The 23,475-nt window shown below is 33.0% G+C and overlaps 3 protein-coding genes across 5 annotated transcripts in view; all 3 read right to left on the minus strand.

The window, feature by feature from the left end:
• The window catches only part of LOC140672534 (histone H3.3A), a 2,596-nt gene extending 1,731 nt beyond the window's left edge, over positions 1-865 (minus strand). The window contains exons 1-2 of one of the 2 annotated variants that reach the window (XM_072904762.1): positions 686-865; positions 9-138 (exon numbers count right to left, since the gene is read on the minus strand). In XM_072904762.1, the coding sequence (XP_072760863.1) occupies positions 9-136 (128 nt within the window). In that variant the 5' untranslated portion in view covers positions 137-138; positions 686-865. Of the gene's footprint in view, positions 1-8; positions 139-685 lie in introns of those variants that run through there. The other variant, XM_072904763.1, reaches the window with a different exon arrangement.
• A 1,483-nt stretch (positions 866-2,348) lies between these two features.
• Hrs (Hepatocyte growth factor regulated tyrosine kinase substrate) lies at positions 2,349-7,153 on the minus strand. Of its 2 annotated transcripts, none has more exons than XM_072904760.1 (11): positions 6,951-7,153; positions 6,786-6,870; positions 6,508-6,583; positions 6,224-6,412; positions 5,862-6,136; positions 5,700-5,775; positions 4,561-4,737; positions 3,950-4,305; positions 3,463-3,785; positions 3,074-3,372; positions 2,349-2,988 (listed from the first exon to the last, which is right to left on the minus strand). In XM_072904760.1, exons 1-11 carry the CDS (start codon positions 6,985-6,987, stop codon positions 2,395-2,397), a joined length of 2,487 nt encoding a protein of 828 aa, XP_072760861.1. In that variant the 5' UTR covers positions 6,988-7,153; the 3' UTR covers positions 2,349-2,394. The 2 variants fall into 2 exon arrangements, with proteins under 2 accessions (XP_072760861.1, XP_072760862.1); XM_072904761.1 differs by having other exon boundaries at positions 3,472-3,785; positions 6,951-7,152.
• Positions 7,154-9,664: 2,511 nt separating this feature from the next.
• LOC140672454 (uncharacterized) lies at positions 9,665-22,022 on the minus strand. The gene is made up of 5 exons (XM_072904632.1): positions 21,972-22,022; positions 14,326-14,417; positions 12,287-13,456; positions 10,107-12,166; positions 9,665-10,035 (listed from the first exon to the last, which is right to left on the minus strand). The coding sequence occupies exons 2-5, from the start codon at positions 14,390-14,392 to the stop codon at positions 9,742-9,744; spliced, it is 3,591 nt and encodes a 1,196-aa protein (XP_072760733.1). The 5' UTR covers positions 14,393-14,417; positions 21,972-22,022; the 3' UTR covers positions 9,665-9,741.
• Positions 22,023-23,475: the final 1,453 nt, after the last annotated feature.

The following is a 23,475-nucleotide window of genomic DNA, read 5'->3' on the forward strand; positions in this document are numbered from 1 at the left end:
AAACCTACCTGTAGCGATGTGGTTTCTTGACACCTCCAGTGGATGGTGCGCTTTTACGCGCCGCTTTGGTGGCGAGCTGCTTCCTGGGTGCCTTACCACCCGTCGATTTACGAGCCGTTTGCTTGGTACGAGCCATGACTGTAAATACTTATATTTAAATTTCCTTTCCAAGCGGAAGGCCACCAATATCACGCGGACGCGAAAGGAAGGGCGGGCGGGAAGAAAGGAAAAACCCGAAGAGTCTTCTTTCGAAAGTGTCGGCCAAACGATTTTTCCAGAACGCGAGAATGATATTTCGAGAATATCCATCAAACACGTATTCAATTATGTTAATCGCAACGAAACAATCGTCACGACATACATACATACATACATACATACACACACACACACATATATATATATATATATATATATATATATATATATATATATATATATAGATATATAGATTCAACAATTTCCCTCCAAAAGTGAACACACACAATAAACAAAATGGCGACAAGTATGGATGCACTTTTCCAAGGTGCTTGAGAGAAGTGGGAAACGATAAAGACTTCTCACTCACGCTCACGCATACGTATTTGAGATAGATATTTTCGCGCTCGCATAGGCTATTGTTGCGAATCATGCACGCACATTTGACTATTCATCACAGTCGTTTTCGAAGTGACGCGATTCTTACCTGATTATGCCTGCTAATTAATGAGCAACGCCTTTTACGAGAAAGGTTTTGGTCGATTAGAAACGGAGTTCTCGGCTGCAACTGTTCTCAGCACGAACGTCAAACGCGAATGTACGCTGGGCCACTGGGCGCGCTGGGTACCATGTACTCGCTGTATCGTGCACTGTGCACGAACAATACAAGACCATAGAAGATTTGTACCTATAGATAGCACCAGACGTATGGTAATCTAGTGACTTTATATGCACCAATGTAAAGTCACTAGATTATTAAGTATATGCGCATACCGTAATTAGAGAGAAAATAGTCGCCATTTTGACTCCACGTTACGCGGCCATTTCAATTGTACAAATGTATTATAACCCACTCTTTTTTGGTAAGAATGAGAGAAAATAAAACCATAAATTATGTAAATAAGTATTTTATTTATCCTTTGTATTTGTTACAGACACTTTCATTGCAATATTTCTACTGCTATAACTTGCTGCTTGTTTTATATCATTGCTTTGTCTTTTTAATGAAAAATGAATTCTTGTAGTAATAAAGTTTTTAATAAATTTGTAAAGCCCGTATCAAACTACGAATTGAAAATTGAAGATTAAAGATTAAAGATTAGAATTTGACTAATCAGAACAAAAGAAACTAAAATTGCTTTGTCTTGATTGGTCAAATTTCAATCTTCAATCTTTTTAATGCGTAGTCTGATACGGGCTTTATGGATTGTGGTACTTTATAATCTAGTGACTTTATACCAATGTACTTCTGTGCGAAAATAAGAACTTTCTTATTCAAACTGCGCGATTGGTTGAGGCTATATAAAATCGCTCGTAATTGGCTGAAAGCACTGCGAATAGCGTTGTTTGGCAAGAGTGCATATAAAAATCCTTGTTTAATTGACCAATCAGAATAAGAAGAGTCTAATGTCTTAATCCCCCTAAAGCTAGATTTACATTGGTCGTAAACTAATAAGAAATTAACCAATCACAGTTGAACGTGAAGAGAATAATCAAATCTGATTGGTTCTTTCGTACAACTTACGATACTACGATTACGACCAATGTAGATCCAACTTAACAATATCGCCTGATGGTGAGGCGTTACCAATTCCTAGAGAATTAAAGCATTACTACAAGAATAAACATTTTTCGTCTTGATTGGTTAATTAAATGCTACTTTACGCTAGAATTTTTGAATGTATCTTAATTTCATAAGAAAGCATTTATAAATTGTATCGAGGTCAAGATAAATGTCTAATCAAGATAAAGAAAACTTTCGTCGTCAATTGATTATGACATTTCCAATTTTAGAAGCAATTTTTCTTTTTTTAGATTTAAGAACAGTTTTATCTCGATATCTAAACTTGTACAGGTAACAAAAATGTATATAAAATTATAATAAAATAAAACAAAATTATAATATGTATAAAATTAATTTGTTAGCTGCAACAGATTTCCACATATCGTGATATCCATCGAATAAATTCATATTTTATTCCTTTTTTTTTTTTTTTTAGATATAGTTTAATATATTATACATATACATGTATCAATAATCAACAGCTGCATAAAAGTATGATTTTATTATCAGAGTTGAAATTTCATTAAGTAAAATAAGCAATTGTATCTTAACTTTACAATGTCAATGCTTTAATTTAAGAAAGAAGAGTAAAACGATCCTTTTTATTACCTTAAATGCCTTACACATAATATTCAATCAAAAGAAATCAATTCTGCTGTTTTAGGCTTTGAATCTTCGACATCTTGCAAAGCTTCATTAGCTGCAGGTGGAATTGGAGGAGCAGCTTGAAAGGACATTGACTGTGCTGCTGGAATTTGAGTCATTCCTTGTATCGGCACGTTAGACGCTTGAAGACCGGGTAAAACCTGACTAGTTGCAGGTCCACTGCCAGTTCCAGCAGGTATTTGGATAACACTCGCAGGTTGAGAAATGACAGCGTTGGAAACGATATGCGCTGGTATTGAGGATCCTTGATTACTAGGCAATGTAGACGGTTGCGATCCTATTTGCGGAGGCAGACCGACCACAGTTCCGGTAGGTACAAGACTTCCTGGAGCTACTGGACCCGATGAAGGGCCCATATGACTCTGAGGTATCGGAGGTAATCCGATTTGAGTCGAAGGAGCTGCTTGCTGTGATATTTGAGACGAGACACCTTGTTGAGGCGGTCTACCCGCTGAAGGTTGTCCTGGCGGCATATGTACTGGAGGGTTTTGTTGAGGTCCTATCTGATGGTTGCTCGGTGTCTGAAGCTGTTGAATAGACGGCGTCATTTGAGAAGGCATCTGGAAAAACAATTATTACCAAATACTTGTGGATTCATCCATAGAAAGATCGACAGAGGTGCTTGTAAAAATTTTATAAACTTACTATTCCTGGACCTGGTATAGACACGCAACTTATGTTCTCCTGTCCTTGAATGGATGGGTCTGATGACTGTTGTTCCGGATTAGGAAGCGATGTTATCATATGCACTGGCAGCGTATTCATCGGCGGCATGTTATAACCCTGTATAGGATATTGACTCATGGATGGTTGTCCATACATATAAACTCCTTGATTTGTGGGTGACATAGGATTATAATTAGCTCCAGGAGTCGGATAATGGACATGACGAACAGGTGATCCTTGAGAAGGTCCCATAAAATCTGAAACTGCTTGATAACCTCCTGTAAAAACATAATAGATATAATCTCAATGAAACAAAAAGTAGAGGCACAAAAATGTCTAACAATTTTAAATAAAATTAAAAACTGCACCTAAATTACCCATTATATATTGCTGTTTCTGTTGCTCTTGACGCATTTGCATTTCCCTCTCTTGTTCTTGAATCTTTCGTAAAGCTAACTGGCGTTGATACTGCAAGTATTCTTGCTTCTTTTTTCGCATGATTGCCAACTTTTGCGCCATTAGCAGTTGTCGTTGCCTTTCAGCTTCCTCTGCTCTCCTTCGTAACTTTTCCTTATGCTCTTCTCTAAGTGCATCTAAAGCAGCTCTAGCATCCTTCATCTGAGTTAATTTATCTTGCAAACCTTCGTAATACACTCTACTATCGTCCTGCTCTTGGATGTATCTTAGTAATCTACAAAAAAAAAAAAAAAAAAAAAAAAAAAGAGGAGAAAAAAAATATGTATTTTGTATATTTTTGTTGTTTTATGTAACACACACATATGCATATATATGTACACATAAATGTACACTTGACAAAATATCAAAAAATAAAAATAATTAAAATTTTATACATACCTGGAATGCATAGCTGTTATATTCATGAATAAAGTTTGAACCGAGCTATCATTAGCGATCGATCTTCCCCTCGAGGAATTACTTTTCATTCTGTTTACGAAAATTTCGACCTGAGATCGTAGACCACTTACAAATTCTTCCATTTGAGTATCAATCTCGCCATTTTCCTGCTTTACAAGTACGACTCTTTGAGGCATCGGACTGCTTATGTTTGGCGCAGACGGACTAGTCACATCTACTCTTGATCCATGCTCTTCGCTTACAGTTTGTCTTTGTTCCCAATACTTGCGATTCAGATATTTAGCGAGTTCTGGTTCAATTTCGTCGTCATCTTGTATCCGTGATGGACTAGGACCCTGTTCATTAAAAAGAAAAGAAAAAAAAATGATTAAACATTTATATATAATTTTTGTAAAATTGAATGAATACTATGTATATATTAAATTGTATATTAAAATTTGAATCTCGCGCGCGCAGAAAAACCATAATTTAAAAAGAATAATATAAAATAATATTATCGTTTAGCGATTTAATTCATAATAAAATGTAGATTCTTGATAATGATTTTACACGATAAAAGATGCCTTCAATCAAAATTATTAAAGACTAACAGGTGACGGTGGTGGTGAATATGTTGTTCTAGATATAGGCGTAGGATTGGATTTTAGAGCACTTGTAGCACGTTTCTTCTCTTTTTCCTTTTGCTCAGCTTCACTTTGACTCAAAGCTATTGCTAGATTCAATTCTTCTTCTTCCCGCAATTCTTCTTCCGTTTTTCTAGCTGGAATCTAAAAATATAAATTACTGCATATATATGTATATAATAAGAGTATGCATATATATATGTGTGTGTGTAAAAGAGTAGAAAATTTATTATATATTAATATCTTATATTATTGCAAAAAATTATTTCAGAAATCAAATTGAAATTTCGAGAAAAGTTTCTTTTCCTTTTTAAATTCAATACTTATATAATGATGTAATAAATATGATATGATTATTATATATAATAATAATAAAATAAATAATTATATATTATGGATATAAATCATAATACAATTTACAGTTTTATAATATACATTTATCAAAAGTCATATATTATTTTTAATCATATAAATAACTATTTTAAACAAAGAATCAGAATACCTGTCGCACTGAGGAAGCCATGTTTGACTAATAATTTGATTATATAAATGAATAATCTTGAAGTTAAATGTATAATGTAATAGAGAGAGATGGTGCTATTTAAAAAGGATGACGTATAATTTAATGGAAAATTACTTAAAAACTGAATGTAATTAATTTTTGTATTTTTATAATAATAATTTATAAAGCTCGTAAATAAATAAATCTAATAACATCAGGAGAAAGATAATATAAGCCAATAAAAATTCAGGTTTTCTTAAAAAACAAAAAACATATTTAACTGCACATTTTGGTCCATCTTCGGACCATCTTTAGCAATATATATAAATTGAATTTATACATGTGACAAAAATTTTTAAAAGTAAATGGACATGCACTGGAAATTACAATAGTTTGGGAGCAGGTAAGAGACTTATTATAATTATTTTTAAATTTTTAAAAAACCTTTTTTTTCCACTTTTATACCCTGCGTTTGTATTTTTCCTTTTTCTTAATGTTATTAGTTTTTTTGCTATATTATATATTCTCAATATATATACTATATATGCCCATAAAAAGCTGTATTCATCATACAATACCATGCAATAAATACAAATATACATACTTGTTGTTGCTGAGACAAAGAGCTGTTGATATATTCTGGTGGAAGATTCGTATCTTTGGTTTGTATTGCAGACGGTCTGGAATAAAAAAAAAAACCTATATAGTTTGAAAAATATCTCTACATGATATAAGATACAGATGAAAAAGATTCAAATTCACTAACTTGTTAACTTGTTCGTAACAAGCCTCGCAAACTCGTACTTCTTTCTCAATCCCGAATTTTGGCAGAGTAGAAACTTTGCTCGAGCATTGACTACAAAAGACTTGACCACATGCTCTGCAGTGATGTTTTCGTTGAACCATGCTAAAAGCCACGCGACACCGGTGACATACTTCGCCATCCGCCCATGCAGGTGCAGTATCTGCTCTAAACATCGCGTCGCTTTCTTTTAAAGCAGGAAATTGATGTCCTTCAGCTTTCATTATATTTACAGTATCCTAAAATTATAAGAAGATATTAAAAGAATAGGCACACAAAAAATTATATATTGACAATTGAAGTTTTAGCAAGCTATTATCTTTTACCTGGACTGTTCTATACTTGGGACTGTGACGAAATGCATGGGCCCAAGCTTGTATTAACTCTAAAGTTTTCATTCTAACATTTTCATGCGGAGAAGTCTTGACTAATTCTTTCAGTTGTTCCATATATTGTTTGGTAGCTATCTCATCATGAATTAGTGTTCCACAATTTTTGACACAAGATTCCAATACCTGTGCGTATGATTGAGACATTAATATATATAAATATGAAAATAATAAATACAATATTATTCTTCCTTATACTATGATATTAAATTATATCTTACCAGTAAGGCGTACAGCGCTACATGTGGATTACTATTTATCATTTTCTTTCTTATAGCAGCGAGTGCAGCTTTTGGCCTAAAAACGTAAAATAAAATGTAAAATTAGAAACAAATATAACACGACAAAACAAAAATAATGTGTCCGATACAAAGATTCTTCCTTTTTTTCTCTCTCTTCAAACAATGCGGAATACAATTGACAATATATGTGTTATTGTTCAATACTACATTCTAATTATTGGCAACAAATGTATTCCTTTTACAGAAATTATGCTTACTGAACATCGCTTTGACGTATAAGATCGCAAATTTGTATGATTGTAGGCCAATCCGGTTCTAACTGCAGATGGCTCGTCGCCTTATCTGTAAGCGATTAATAACATCTTACAATTAGAGAAGAACTCCGACATTTTGGACGTATTTTAAATTCTCAAGAAACTCACCCAGCAATTTGTCAAAATTTGTCGAACTACGAAACATTTTGTGTTATCTCAACGAAACTCACGTTTCTGTTCTTTCTTCAAACTTTATCGTGTATATATCACGCAATAATTACAATCGGCTTTCGGATTTCGAGTTGCAATGGTTGCAGGGTGATTTTGACAATTGTTCACTCTGCCGTTTAGTCAGTTTTAGTCACTTTCCCCCCTTCCCCCTTGCCCCTTTGTCGGGCCGTGGATTCATGGATGTTGCGAGATCTGAGTCACAAACACAGAGGTAGGAGTAGGGTCGCGTTCAAAAATACTTTGTTAAAGATGGCGGTTTAATTGACCAATCAGAAACAAACAGGAGCAAAGATTTCTTCGTCCTGATTGGTTAGCGAATTATACTCTATTTTATGGGTAAGATTTTCGAGCGCACTCACAAAATAGACACGAAACGACTGTGCGATGATCGATTAATCGCTTGTTGAAAATTATCGATATTAACCAATATCATTCTCGTCGTAAAACTTGAAACTTGAAATCTTGGCACGCGCCTTGGCTTGCGACTTTGTGAGAAAGAAACGTAAAAAGTAAGAGTACAGTGATATCTCGTATTATAATTTCATAAATTATACATTTTATAATTTAGTTGGATACTCGTAAAGTGACGTATATTCTTCCGTTCGTATTGTTCTCTCATTATTCATCGCGTAATCACGCTGTTATAAAGAGTACATGTAGATAGGTTATATATATAAAGACGAAATTAGTATACGTATATTAGTATTAGTATATTTATTTATATATTTCAAGTTTGTGAAAATTGCCCGCATAATTACTGTATTTTCACGAGTGAGTGCAGCATATATATAAATGCAGTGTGCTAGAGGAGATCCGAAAAGGCATTGAGTGATGAAGAAGAAGCAGCTTTCAGGTGAATAATATTTATTATTATTTATGTTGTTATTTTGTTTTATTAATCGCACGTGTGCGCATTTATTTTCTATTTATATTATTTGATTCATTCTCTTTCTGTATATTTAATTATTTCATTAAGTATCTGTTAAAAAGACAAATCTAAATTTCAAATTCGAAAGCGTATAATAAAACTTGATATTAACAAAGTTAATATTATAAAGTATATATTTTAGACGTTGCTATAATTTGACTTTTGCATTTGTATTTTTACAGATCAATGTAATTTCAACATATTTTCAATCAATTCCATTGTGTATTGGCCGCATCGGTGAGTGACAAATTTTTATTTTATTTTAAAGTATATAACAGTCTATGTGAATAAATGAAAATTATTCCTTCATTTTATTAATTGACAGTATATACAAGCAAAGATATGCAAGAGAAAAAGATTAGATGATAGACTTAAAATTTTAAGTTGCAAATTAAAAGTATTTTGCATTTAATGATAAGAGAAATATAAGATATACATTATATATCTCGGGTTCTTTCTCATTTTTTATTAATACGAATTTTACATACAAAGATCGAATATATATAAACACACGATTAGTTGTACAATTAAAGATGGACAAGTATGCTAATCATATATTATAAATTTATTCTAATCGTGATAAATACGCATTATTAAAATACTCGTGAAAAAGCATCGGGTTTTCACGAGGAACGTGTGTAAAAATTTGTACAAAATATATATACGTGTATTATACGCACTTTATGCATTTTTAATACAAGGTAAATATATATATAGAATATCTTAAAAGTTTATTACTATTTAGCAGGATTACTATCAAAAAGTTTACTATTTAGCAAGATTTTAGATTTTGCTAATAATGTATTCTTTTTCATGCACACGTATTATACACAAAACATGAAATTCGGCAACTTAAATGTAAAAAAAAATACTTCATTATTATATGCATATACAGTTATTATAGAATATTGCGTACGAATATTGCAACTATCCCCAGTATCGTGTATAATTAATTGCACAAGAAGAAATATTGAGCACTATAATTTTATGAAAACTAGAGATTATTTACTTTTTTTATAAATGCACACTCTATATATATAGAGTCTCTTATACATGTACATTTTTGTTTTGACTAATGTGGTGATAATTTAAGCTTATGATCTATAAAATATAACATAAAATATTAAATAATAAAATAAAAATAAATAAACTCCAATTCTAATAAAAATATATTCTTTTAGCCGAGATTTGCTGCAAAATCGATGCCTATCCATTGATAATTGTTATATCAATATATTCATTTTTTCATAATCTTCTAAACTAATTAAGAATGCGTAATGGCAGTTTAATTATTATTAATTTCCAAAATAAGACTGAGAAGGCAGATCTCTCATTAATTTCTAATCAAGATCTTTCGTAGTCATGTTATTAAATATTTTATAAAGTATTATAAATTAAGGTGATATTATATATATATATATATATATATATATATATATATATGTATATTGCACTAGCAAAGATAATTCTTTGTATTAAAACAAACCAAATTTGAGAAAAGTTTTTTGTTTTACAAAGATTTTAGAATATTTCTTGTGAAATAGAGAAAAATAATAGAAATAAAAGACATTGAAATTGAAAGTTACACCCATTTAAATATCTTGGGATGTTCTAGCACTTATTATTTTTAATAATTTATTTGTACTAATATAATTTTGCTGATTCTTACTCAATTATTTATAAGATTTTTATTAAGAACCATTCTTCATTATTAACCTGAGGATTTATATTGTCTATAGACATTTATGGCGAAATCTCTTTCGTATATAATAAAAGTCTAGAAAAGAGATTATCTCGAACTCATAAGAAACGTAACATTGTGGTGGAGAGATTAAAGTCTTCGGTTGGTATTTGCCATCGATCATTCCAATCGGTTTTGTTTCTATATGTCAAATGCGAACACATTGGCAGACGCATCACGTGTTCGCATCTTCTGGAAATCGACCAGTAAACAAAGTTCTCGGGACATTTGTAGAAGTAGCCTTGCAAATTGTTCCGGATGTCGCGTTTACACTTGTAAAAATTATTACTGCAGCCTTGTCGATAAGGAAAATGTCCTTCTTCCGGACAAAGTTGATTTGACGATACCTTTACCTAATATGAAAAAGAAAGCATATTGTAATTATTTTCATTACAAGTGTAATTATTTGATTAGAATTACTTACGGGAGATAAAGCATTATTTTCCACCCTTCTATATAATCTGACGCTTGCTTTGGCGCCTGTGCACGGGTCACTGCTTTCATCTTCAGGTAGACATTGAATCTTTTTCTCATCGAATATAGTATTTTCAGGACAACCCAATACGAGAATCTTAATCTCCATATTTTCCTCGGAAGTACATTGATAGAATAAATTGCAATATTTTGGATGTCTTCGGAAGCCGGTAGGACAAACTAAAGTGATTTGATTATCGGTCAAATTGCCTATAGTGCAAGGTGCTGCAGCAGCTGGTTCCGCTGCTGTTGTCTGCTCCGATGATTCAGTCGTCGATTGTTCCTGAGACTCCGTTGTAGACTGTTCTTGAGATTCTGTCGTTGATTGCTCCTGCGATTCGGTCGTCGATTGCTCTTCAGCTTCCGTAGTGGATGATTCTGTCGTTGATTGCTCCTGCGATTCGGTCGTCGATTGCTCTTCAGCTTCCGTAGTGGATGATTCTGTCGTTGATTGCTCCTGCGATTCAGTCGTTGATTGTTCCTGGGATTCCGTTTCTGTGGTTCCTTGAGATTCGGTCGTAGGCTTTTCAGACTCGGTTGATTCTGTGGACTCTGTCGTGCTTTCGGTACTTTCTTCTAAAGTAGTAGTTTCCGTAGACATCGTTGTAGTAGATGCAGTAGTAGTAGTAGTAGTAGTTGATACGGATTGTTCTGACGTTTCAGACTCGGTTGTTTGTTCCACGTTGCTCGAAGTAGTAGTACTTGCAGTCGCACAATCTCTTGCAGGATAAACAGATTCAGGGTAATTGCATACGCTGATGCTGGGATCAAATATGGTGCCTGGTGCACAATCAAAATGATACACGTTGAAACCATTGCCATTATCGACGCAACGATAGAACTTATCACATTGAACCGGATGCGGATAGAAACCTTCGTTGTTGCATACTATCGTGTTGTTTAGCTTTTGAGTCGTGCAATCTGGTACATGTGACTCGGTAGACGAAGATGATCCCTCGCTTGATTCGGAACTAGATTGTTCGGACGAGGATTCGGATGAATTTTCCGTGCTGGAACTTTCAGGCTTTTGAATTTCTTCTGGTTCTTCTGAAACAGGTTTTTCGCCGGCGCTAGTAATTGTCGTTGACGAGACTTCTGTTTTATTTTCTTCCGGCATAGATGGTTCGGTAGACGTTTCTGGAATACTGGCAACTGTAGTAGAAGTTGGAATTACGGACGACGAGGTAGTCGCAGTGATTTGACTAGATGCAGTAGTTGTAGAACCTTGATCGATCTCGTTATTTTCGATCGAACACGAGGATACTTGCTCAATATAATTACATGTTTGCACGGATTGATCCCACGCTGTGCCTGGACCACATTCAAACTCGTATTTTTGATATCCGGATTGGCCTTGTACACAGCGATAGAATTTTTTGCAATTATTAGGATTCGGAAAGAAACCTTCTTCATTACATTCATGTTTTCCAGTTTGAGACGAAGAGATTGCGGACGATATAGAGCTTGATGAAGTACTTGTTGTAGGTCCTGTATCTGTAGATGTACTGGGTGGCAAATATGAAACAGATTCGGGCGTAGATCCGGACGTTGCCTCTGTAGTTGCAGTACTTGAGGGTGGTAAATAGGATATAGAAGTGGTCATTTGAGTCGCGGGTGGTAGATAAGAAACTGATGTAGTTTGAGACGGTATAATAGGTTTATTCGTGCTTTCGGCCTCCTGAGTGGAAGACGATATCTCCGGTTTTGAAGATATTGATGGAACAGTGGAACTTTCTGGAGATTGCACCGGTGGTAATTCACTCGTGTCTAATCTATCGGTGCTATCCACTTCGTTTAGCGATGTATCAGGTTGATTTGTAATTATATCGCCTGTATGGCTGCAATGCGGTACGGCGTAAACATGATTGCAGCTTTCAATAGACGAATCCCACACAGTTCCAACACCGCATTGAAATTCGTATTTTGTAAAGGAGTTGCCATTATTGACACATCGATAAAACTTGCGACAATCATTTGGATGAGCGAAGAAACCTTCTTTCGTACAATCATCTACAACAAGATTTTATATTATATATATATATATATATATATATATTTTTTTTTTTTTTTTACATTTACATGTTACTTAAGTTTAACTGTATTGTATTAATAATATTTCGAGTTACGTACCTGTCGATGGTTGATGGCTCGGTGAGCCTGAAGTTTCCGAGGTTCCAGGAGAACAAGGCGCGTTTGGAGAATCTGGCTTATTCGGAGTGCTTGGTGTTTCTGGCAATTCTGAAGTTTCAGGAGACTCTGGCAAGTCTGGAGAATTCGATGTTTCGGGATATCCCGGAAAATCTGGATTGCTCGGAAAGCCCGGAGCTCCTGGTGTCCCAGGAGAACCGGAAGTGCCTGGAGAATCTGGCATTCCTGGATAGCCGGGAAGACCTGAACTACTCGGAGTGCTCGGTATTCCTGGGTAGCCTGACGAATCTGGCATACCTGAAGAACCTGGTTGACCATCTGGATTTTCAGGTTGGTCTGGTTGTTCTAGTTGATTATTAGGATCTCCAGCTTGTCCTGATTGACCAGACTGGTCCGCACTGCCAGTATTACCATTCCATTGTCCGTCATTATCTCCCACATCTCCGTGCCATTGTCCATCGTTATTGGTATTGTCTTCACTTTCCAAGTTTTGCCTGCAGCTTCCTTTCGTAACAGCCCAAGCATGATTGCACCCTTGAATCTCTGGGTCCCAAACAGTTCCTAGACCGCATGTAAACTCATACTTTTTAAACTTTCCGTAACCTTCGTCTACGCATCTATAGAATTTTCTGCAGTCGCAAGTATCGGCTAGAAAATCTTCTTGTGTACATTCAAGTTTGTTTCTACAATTATTTTCTGGTTGGTCTGTGGTTGGTCGACTTGTTAGCGATGATTGCGCTGTTTCCGGTTCTCTGGTTGTCGTAGCAGCTTGGGTAATTGTAGGTTGTCGCGTAGTCACTGTAAATTGTGTCGTGGTTTGCTGCGGCCGCGTGGTTGTTTTCATTGTTGTTGTCCATATGGGAGAAGGAATCTCTGAAGAATCATGTAGATTCGAATCAAGTTCATTCTCGGATCCGGCGCATTCAAGCCGACCACTATCTCCTGGATGCGTACAAATGTCTCCTTGATTTTTTGAGAATACGGTGCCTACTCCGCATTCGAATTTAAAGAGCGTCAATGGACTGTTGTTGCCCCAATCCACGCATCTGTAATAAACTCTGCAGTCGTACGGATCGGCATGGTAACCTTCCTCTGTACACTTGAAGCGGGTAGCACTCTGTTTGTACTGATTTCGATTATACTTGTAATAATCTGCAATGTAATACACATAGTAATACAATATTCTTAATGTTATTTTGATATTGTATAATAATATAAAATTGTTTTAATAATATTGTTCCTAAAGTGAACAGAAAATTATATTGTTATTATATTGTTTATTATTTTTTTACGTCCTTTTATGTATTTCAAATAAAATTAATTTGACAATAAACAATAATAACAATAGTAATAAAATGGAGCAAGATAAAGTGGAAATTTTAAGAATGCTCGTCTGAGACATGCATTTCATACACAATATAAAGCGGCAGAACTATAATATTATATATGTGTATTAAATCATGAAAGTAGACAATTCATTTTCGTGCTAAATGATTCCAATAAGATTCTTTTAATCATTTGCATCGAAAACTAATTAAAAATAAAAATACTTTGACAAAATATTTCAACAAGTTAGATAAATATTATTAAGATTAAAAGACAGATAAAAAAGATAGATAAAATTGTTGATTCGATAGACAATCAGTTTTTAGTTTTTATTGAATATAAATTTCAACATTTTATCGAAAAACGAAACAAATTATACGCATATATTAACTTGAAATTTCATCAACTAAAAAGTATTTATTTCTCAAGCTTATATTACATTATATATAAAATTTTAATTAAATATATCGCCTTTTTTTCTCAATATAGTATATGTATATAGAATATAAACTTCTCTCTCTCTCTCTCTCTCTCTCTCTCTCTCTCTCTCTCTCTCTCTCTCTCTCTCTCTCTCTCTCTCTCTCTCTCTCTCTCTCTTTCTCTCTCTTTCTCTCTCTCTCTCACACACACACACACACACACACACGCACACAATAATTTAATTTTGAGGTAAAACTGAATTAAGTAATTCTCACCAGCTTCTGTCAGTCTTGTTACAGTCAGCGCCGCTAAAACGTTCAATATCACTGAAGCTTTCCACATCTTTTACTTTCAATTTTATCTGTAACTAAAAACATGATACTTAATAACCACCATTCCGACATTAACGTGATTAATAATTATTTTCTGAAATGAGTAAATAGTGTTCTTTTCTTGTAATGAGAATTTTCAATATAAAAAGGACCGATAAACTTTTGAAGTCGCCTAGTTATTCATCATATGGTCTGTTTAGCATATCCTTATAAAAATTATAAATTTTCTTTCAATTGGTATTAATAGTCGGAAAATTCTTCTATCAGTTCTTGTCATCTTTTGCAGCAATTTGATTATTTTTTATTGTCATATACCGTGTCATCATACGCATGAAACAATATCTGTTTTTTAATTTAATCTGTTTATTAATTTTTAAAATTATTACAGATAATTTACGTATGAAATTATGCATACGTTTTATTTGCTCTTGTCATTTTTCAGAGCAAAAATAATATTTAAATCCAATGTATACATACATGCACACACACACACACACATAAACACCTACACGTTATATATAAATATATATATATATATATAATGTGCTTGTGTATATAAAATTATCAACGAATAATTTTAGGTATGTACGTATGTAGATTATTGACCGATTTGGAGGAACGATTATTGACTTCTGCTTAATTATCCAATTTATTCGATAACAAAAAAGCACATTAAAGCTTACATCAGAACATGTTATTGCATAACAATTTATCTTTTAAGCTATCTGTAGCATTATTTGTCTGTTTGGTGTCTCCTAATCTAATTTGTTTAATATGTATATATTGTAATAATTTTTATGCATAGAACCCTCTTTGAAAATTAAAAGTAATTATAGACTAACATGAAATTTCATTAAAATTGATAGAACTATCGAAACACGACCAATATGTCTCATCTCGATATTTATATGTTTGGCGTTTTGGGCGATCTATTTTGTAACTTGTTTACTAAATATTCTAATAATTTTTATATATAGAACTCTTTCTCTCTCTCTCTCTCTCTCTCTTTCTCTTTCTCTTTCTCTCTCTCTCTCTCTCTCTCTCTCTCTTTTCTTCTTCTTCTTTTATTTGAAATTTTAAACAAAAATATCTGGAAAAGCAGGGAATTTTTAGGAAATTTTTTTACAAGATTTGAATAGACACCCTGTTTGTAAATTTTGGTATCATTCGAATTTTAATAAGCTTTCAATATATAGTATAATATAACTGATATTGTATTGTATGTAATTATATCAAATTCCTACGGATAACCCATTTTGTAAAACAATACGTTTTAGTTAAAGCTATTTCCTGCGTTGAATAAAACATTTTATGGCGCGATTTTGTAGGCTTCTTGAATCGTGTTCCGAATACTAATCAGAAATGTTTCACATGATAGTTGTTTTCGATGAGGCGCATTTATGCAATTATGCAAAAGGGTAGTAAGACATTTCCTTTTGCATAGTAAACGTCGTAATATTGGTAAATGCAAAATTAATAATATTGGAAACAAAATTTCTCAATAGAAACTTGTTTTTATGCAACATTTGCTAGCAGAGGTTAAAAAAAAAAAACAATTATATTTTAAAGAAGTACATTTTAAATAAATGGAACAAATAAATACCTTCAATACAACAATACATTTTAAAGAAATTGAACAAATAATAAAAATAATTTTACCTGCTGTCTCTCTCTCTCTCTCTCTCTTTCTGTATATGTGTGTGTAAAGATTGCTTATGTTTTTTCAACGAAAAATAATGTGTGTTTTCAATATTAATGTAATAGTACACTTTTTAACACAATATCATAGGTTATTTCTATTATTATTTCATTCGCGTTAACCCCTTAGAATTTACCTCCCTTACGTGTGCGAAGGATTTATGTTACACAAGATTTCACGTAGCGTTATGAAATATCGCCAAGCATTTAGTTACACGGTGCGTATAAAGCGTAATGAAGAGTCATCCGGCATTTATTATCAAGTGTAAACGGATACCCTAAACTGTGGATATAAATGCTAGACGATTCGAAGATGGGCCGCAAGTAATGACGGGTTGTTAAGGAGGTAACATGACTTATTTATAAATCGATTCAGGCAGCTCTACCACCTGCTGCTGCTACTACTTCGGGGAATAAAGCAAACTCACAGCAGCCTCGAACGCATTCCAAGGACAACATGCCCACCGTATCTCGCGGTTTGTCGTGTAATTAACTCACCCTCCGCCGATGGATATCTCGACTAGCAAAAATCGACATCGCTAAATTAACCGGCTTCTCTTCAGCCTCTCTTTTTCCAACGCGTCACATAACCGGGGGAGAACGTTATAGGAGAGCATTACATATCGAATTTTTTACGATTTCACATGCGTTTATTACACGTATACATTTATGTATATATACTTCAAAATATTTATTTAATCTTTGTGCATGCGTTATATCGCAACGACGTCATACATAATCGTTTTTCATCATGTTAAATAAACTGGAAATAATTGGCCTTCTAATTTAACTGAGTCTCGCATAATCAACACGCACACACACACACACACACATGCATTGGATAGATTATCAAAATATTAGTTTGATTTAAATTGTGTGGAACGTGATAACAATAGATTCTTATATATCATATGTAAGTAATATGACTGTGAAATGATATAATAAAAAACGACGAAGCTCGTGTATTTATACAGATTACAGATTCTAAGTGTAGAATAGATTTAACTTGTATTTATAAATTATATATTTTACGTATATTTTACGTATACAAATGAAACTATTAAAATACATGAATGTAAATCTTGGGTCTTTAATGAAGTGTAAAGTTGAATTTAATTCTAATTAAATTCAAAAAGCTACACCTTTAAATTAAAAAATGTAGATATTTGCACGATTACGTGCAAATTATTCAGAATTTAGATTATTCAGAAATATTTCTTAAGTAATGTTTGGTTGTGCAGATAACTGTAAACTCGAAACTAGTGGCTTCGAATTACAAGTGATCATTAGATCACCTCAACAACACGGTGATGTTTGTTAATCGCATGAAACATGTTTCAAGAAATTAGAATTTATTGGAATATTATTGGAATATTTAACCTTGTTGCCAAATATTGTTGATAACGGTATAATAGTAGAAAATTAGCAGATAAGAGAGAAGTTTCTACTTCTCGATTCTTGAGTTTTTATGTCTTTTGCGCGGTCGAGGATTTATTTGAATCACTCTACATTTTTTTATGGATAGCGAAGGCTAAGACTAGTGTGTGTGTGTTTACATGCTTGGGTGTATTTTTTCCGTTTAGAATATAACACTTGAAAAACACACACACACACACACACACACGTGAAAATTTGTTTAATCCTCAATATAGACGCTTATTATAACGTCAATAAAAAGAAAAATAAATAAAAAACATCCCGATGAAGAAAAGGGGGTAACATTTCAGACTTCAAACGATGCGACTCGGTACAGTGAACCTGAGTGGTTACGATGGTATGTATACAGCCCAAGTACGGCATAATACCAAGTGCAACCTTGCCGTCTAAAGTAGCAAGGTCGTTTCTTCTCCCGCCAATATCAGCTTTGCTCTCCCTGCTAATGCACGCAGTGGCGTGGAAATGATGAAAAGTCCTGTACACAATATGCGCACAAACTTGCATAATTACTAACGATAAAATAAACAAAAAGTATTGGCTTGGACTAATACCATTGGATGATTAAATACTGCAAAATTGTCTCTTATTCGCAAAATGTACTTCAAATATCTCGTCATCAAATACATTTATATAAACAATTTATAATTGGATTCAATTATCGGATTTTGATTTCCAATTCTTGATTCAACTATATATGTATTTTTACAGAGAATAACGTATTGTTGCGGTAAATTTTTCTCAAAAGTATATAAGTCACTGAAACAGAACGCGCGCGTCTCTGTTTCATTATTCAGCATAATACAATCTTGTGTTGTTTGATGAAATCTTGTTTGAAGAAAATAAGACGAAATTTTTACTTTTAGAAAATAAGAAATAAATAGTTTGAATTATTATTGCGTACATTTTATTAATTATTACCATGAAATATTACACTTTTAAAAATTGTACAACTTGACAGAAATACATGTGCAGATTAATAAATTTACTCGGGAATAATCAATTTTTTAAAATTTAATTATCTTTTTTATAAAATTCAATTATTATGATTATAAAGGATAATTTTTATAAAAATGTCAAATCTATATTTCTTATTGAACATGCCGTTTTAAGAAGATGTAAATCTTTATCTCTCTATCAAATATACGTGTAAAATACGAGAATAATGCACTGGTTTTAGCCAAGGAATTTTTTAGCATTTTTTTAAAACGAAATGTTTTATTACGTTGTTTATCGTAGATGTATACTCGTATAAAGTACGGTATAAATTTTTCGCTAGACGGACAGATAAAAACAGCATCATCGTAATGATGCATCGCGTTATAAAAATGTATAATAACATTTGTCACACACAATGATATCATAGATTTCTTTGTGTCTAATAGCATTGTTTTAGCTTCTCGTATAGTGCTGCATCGCAATTAAAGGGATACCTGTAAATTGCATCGCGCGCGAGTATTTTTTCTCCCCTTCGTTTTCTCCTCTTTACTTGTACGTCTTTTCTCATTCTCCCTTTCATTTACTACCATAATAACATAGATATCCCGTAATCCATCATTGACATAAGCTGCACACACAGGGTTCAAGGCCCTCTTTGTGGAATGTAGATATATGCGCTACGAATATTTCTGAGAAAATGAGAAAGCCATAGATGTCAATTAGCATTGACGTAAATAGAGTATAATTGTTAGCGGTGGTGTGAATCAATGAGAATTAACGTGTTTGTAGCGAAGACCTTATTTGGCGCAATAAATATTGAGTTGTATTGATATAAGGTACAATATAACAGTTTCTAATATTTTATAAATAAAATTTATACAGATTATTATATATAAATATTATACGTTTTAAATTTAAACGCGTGTCTAGTTTCACACATACGTCGTTACGCACACGCATCTTTTTACCTTGTAATTTTTTTAATTTTATTTCTAAATATACAAATACATGTAATTACACTTAATCCGCATGATGTCAATACATACAGTAGAAATTTGCCAAATATTTTTCTCTGTATAAAAAATATAGTAAAATGTATATCTTACACATGTTATTATAGTTGTCGTAAGTTAATTTCGAATTTTTCTGTACTCGGCAACTGTTTACCTTGGAATGCGTTGGCTGTTTAAAGCTCTCTCATTTAAGTCTCTCTCATCGACATAAAACTTGCTAAAAATATTAATAATGGAAATATTTCTTGTATCACAGGTATGCGACGAAAATTGTTCATTTTTCTTATAATTGCATTTTTTCTTTTATAAAGACTATTTTCATTTTTTATTCTTTAATTTATTTCTTCTCGATATTGGATCATTTATTATTATTATTAAAAGCTTATATAATTCGAAAGCCATTTTTATGTCGCACAAATATTGTGTGATAATTAATTGTTCACTTTTACACGCGTGTGAATTTTGCACTTTAAAAATTGGTTGCAAAAGTTGCATCGATCGGTGAAAAAGCTGCATATTTATATAATCTGCACATGTATACACTTTTGCTGCTTGTAAATTCTATATTAAAATTTCTTACTAATTTTTTCTACTAATTTAATAATCATTATTTTATAGAAAAAAAAAACGTATCCTATGCTACTATTATTTATTGATTATTACTTGATATTTTATCATAAACATCCGTGTTAAATTTGTCGCGTAATTTTTGGTCTCGATATACATTTTACGGAGCAATTGTCAAGTAACGGTTACGTCATTATAAAATTGCGTCAAGATTAAATCTGCATAAATTTGATCGTTCGACATGACGTGATGCACGTGAAGCGTTTCTTTATGGCACATCAGACCAAAAATTAATTTCGGGACTGGTGCCTCAGTTAGGGCTCTCTTACCATCTACAGATTACAAGATACTGCATGGGCGTACATAATGCATTACGTACTCGCAAACGGGGCTGCTATTTCTTGGCCGATCAGTTTCAATGCCAAGATCGAACGACGGATCGATCGACCGACTCGAGCCGAGCATGCGAATCGCGGAATGTCGATCCAAATACAGCGGTTTGGACCGTGACGCGAATTCATAATCGGCCGAAGGATATTTCGGCGACGGTCGTTTACATTGTGAACATGTTACAAGTATTGTATTGCAAGTATACTTTGCTGGTGACCGGGTGAAACAGTTATATGATGACTAATGTGTCATGATATGTAATGATATGTAATGATTACATATTCACACTTTAAAGTATCGGAATAACACATTTTCTTTATTTTATTAACTAATTCATTAGCTTTCGACACAAAGATTTGTTTAGATGATTATTATATGTTTACTCTCTGACAATGAGAGTATTTTATTATCGCAAAATGGCGAACGATTGTTATAGACTAATCAGTCTGTTTAAAATAAATAAATAAATAAAAAAAAAATATATATATATATATATATATACATAATATTAAATGTGACTAGTTATCTAATTATACTCTGAAGCAATATGTAATCTATATTGCCACGATTAAACAAGATGAAAATTAATTCTTTACATCTTTAAATCATATATCCAAATATTACGATTTTATTTAAAAAGTAAATTAAGTTAAAAGATACAATTAAGAACAACGCGTTTTATATATTCCCCATATAATAAATAAATAAATAAAATATATATATATATATATATATATATATATATATATATAATATTAAATGTGACTAGTTATCTAATTATACTTTGAAGCAATATGAAATCTATGTTGCCACGATTAAACAAGATGAAAATTAATTCTTTACTTCTTTAGATCATATATCCAAATATTACGATTTTATTTAAAAAGTAAATTAAGTTAAAAGATACAATTAAGAACAACGCGTTTTATATTCCCCAAAATAAAATTAATTAAAGCGTATCATCGTAAAATGTCGTAAAGTGTATATATTAAAAATAAATATATTAAAAACATTTAACGACGCAATTATCGCGCAAATGCTCTCGATAAAAATCTTGACGAAGAAAATAAGAAATCGAAGCAGGATCTTTAAATCGAACCTATGAATCGAAATCGTTATGGGGTTGTTTAAATCTTTGGTCAGTAACGCCTCCAATGTCGAAATTTATATAATAATCACTTTTTTTTTTCTCTCTCTTTAGGACTTTTATGAAAGAGTCGTCAATTTGCTTCTTTAGAGAAATAAGTATGAAAAGTTTGTCTAAAACAAAATTTTTATTTTGTCTCGGGAACATTTTCCTCGATAGACATTTGTCCAATAATATCGTAGCAGTTTTCGCATGCACACATGCAATAATTTAATCACTTTTCACTGAAAAGTTGATCTTGAATTTCTACAATTTGAAATTTTCAATAACGAAAAATTACGTCTCTATGCGCGATCTTTAACACAATTTTCGTTATTAAAGAGGCGGAACTAAAAATGAACGAAAATCTGAAGTTTTATTCATATTTGCACGTACATAAAAAAAAGAATATATGGACTTACGTTCTGATGCATTCGGCATAAATTTCGTAGTCTTTTAATCGTCCGCGCCCGTCATCCCGCGGTCTGTTTTGTTTCCTGAAACCCTTGGATTCTCGTGGTCCACGGAAACACGCGTATATATATATATATATATATATATATATATATATATATATACACGTGGAACGTAAGAGCGGCCGGCGTTGTGTAACTTTTCAGCAACTATTCTGAAAATCGGTCGCCGATCGTGGCACGTTCCCAAGAGGGAGTAAGTCCTGAGGACGCGGATGGCTCCTACTTATAAAGACTTGGTTCTCCAATTGGCTTGCCAGTGTGCGTGAAGCACCACCGTGCGTATGTGCATGCAAGAAGGAATAGTGGCCGCGTGCAGGTGTGGAAGGGGCGCACAAACCGTGATCGTTACACATTACATTAAAGAGCGATATTGTTCAGGAATTTACGTTGTTTTATTAAAAAAAAAAAAAAATACATGACTTGAGATTTTTTGTTAGTTGTCGTTGCATAAAGTTATAGTTGAGATAAATGTTTCATAAAACGGAGAAAAAGTATAATATGCGGTTATAATCGCATTTTGCAATTTTCGTCGGTTATCTTTTTTCAACGAAATAAACTCAAATGTATTATAAATCAAATTCTTTTAATTTTAGTCTATCTCACTACATTTATTTGGTACAGTTAATACTTTATTACTAAAATTATTTTGTTGCAACAAAAATATCCCCGTGAGAACGAATTAGAAATTGTGTGTGTAACAAACAATATTCTTGTGGGAATTATTAGCAGTAATATTTTTATCTCTCATGTACTATAAGAAATTGCTTAAAAATTTAGACACTTTGTGGTTTAAATTTTTAGATTCGGATGTCTAAAAGTCATTTCAGGCGATCTGTCTTAATCGTCAGAGTCAATGTTCTGAAATTTGTCTTCAAACAATGTCTGAAAATTCAGATAGTCTTTTGAAAATTTTGTCTAAAAATTCGAACAATGTGTCTGCAGGAAAATCTGAGTTTCAGACATTTTGTCTGCTGTTATTTTTTTTTTCAGTGTATATATATATATATAATTATTTGTTCTCTTTTTCTCTCTCTCTCTCTCTCTCTCTCTTTCTCTTTCTAGCTATCTTTCTTTCTTTCATTCTTTCTATGGATACAATTAATTACAAAAGCTGGTTTCGTTGCTTCATGCGCGGCGACATCGAAAGATGAAACGAGTTGAACGCATCGTTAGGACTGGAGACTGTCGCGGTATGCCGTTCTCGTCTGAAAAACGGAAAGTAAAGCAAAGATATATACGCAAGGCGTATCGACGTATCGGCGTATCGGCGTATCGACGGAAAGTAAAGCCGGCATTGCCGGGATTCAGGATCGAGTTATGTAGACCGTCGCGATTTTTCTGTTCCTCGGCCTTGATCGCGCCAGATGCATCTTTCATGCATTCTGCGCGTACATTTTTTCGCGCTGCGCCGCGGCGCCGATACGGTTTTCCCTGCAGATTTCAGCCTACG

Source organism: Anoplolepis gracilipes, chromosome 13 (genome assembly GCF_047496725.1).
Source record: "Anoplolepis gracilipes chromosome 13, ASM4749672v1, whole genome shotgun sequence".
NCBI classification, from domain to species: Eukaryota; Metazoa; Arthropoda; class Insecta; order Hymenoptera; family Formicidae; genus Anoplolepis; species Anoplolepis gracilipes.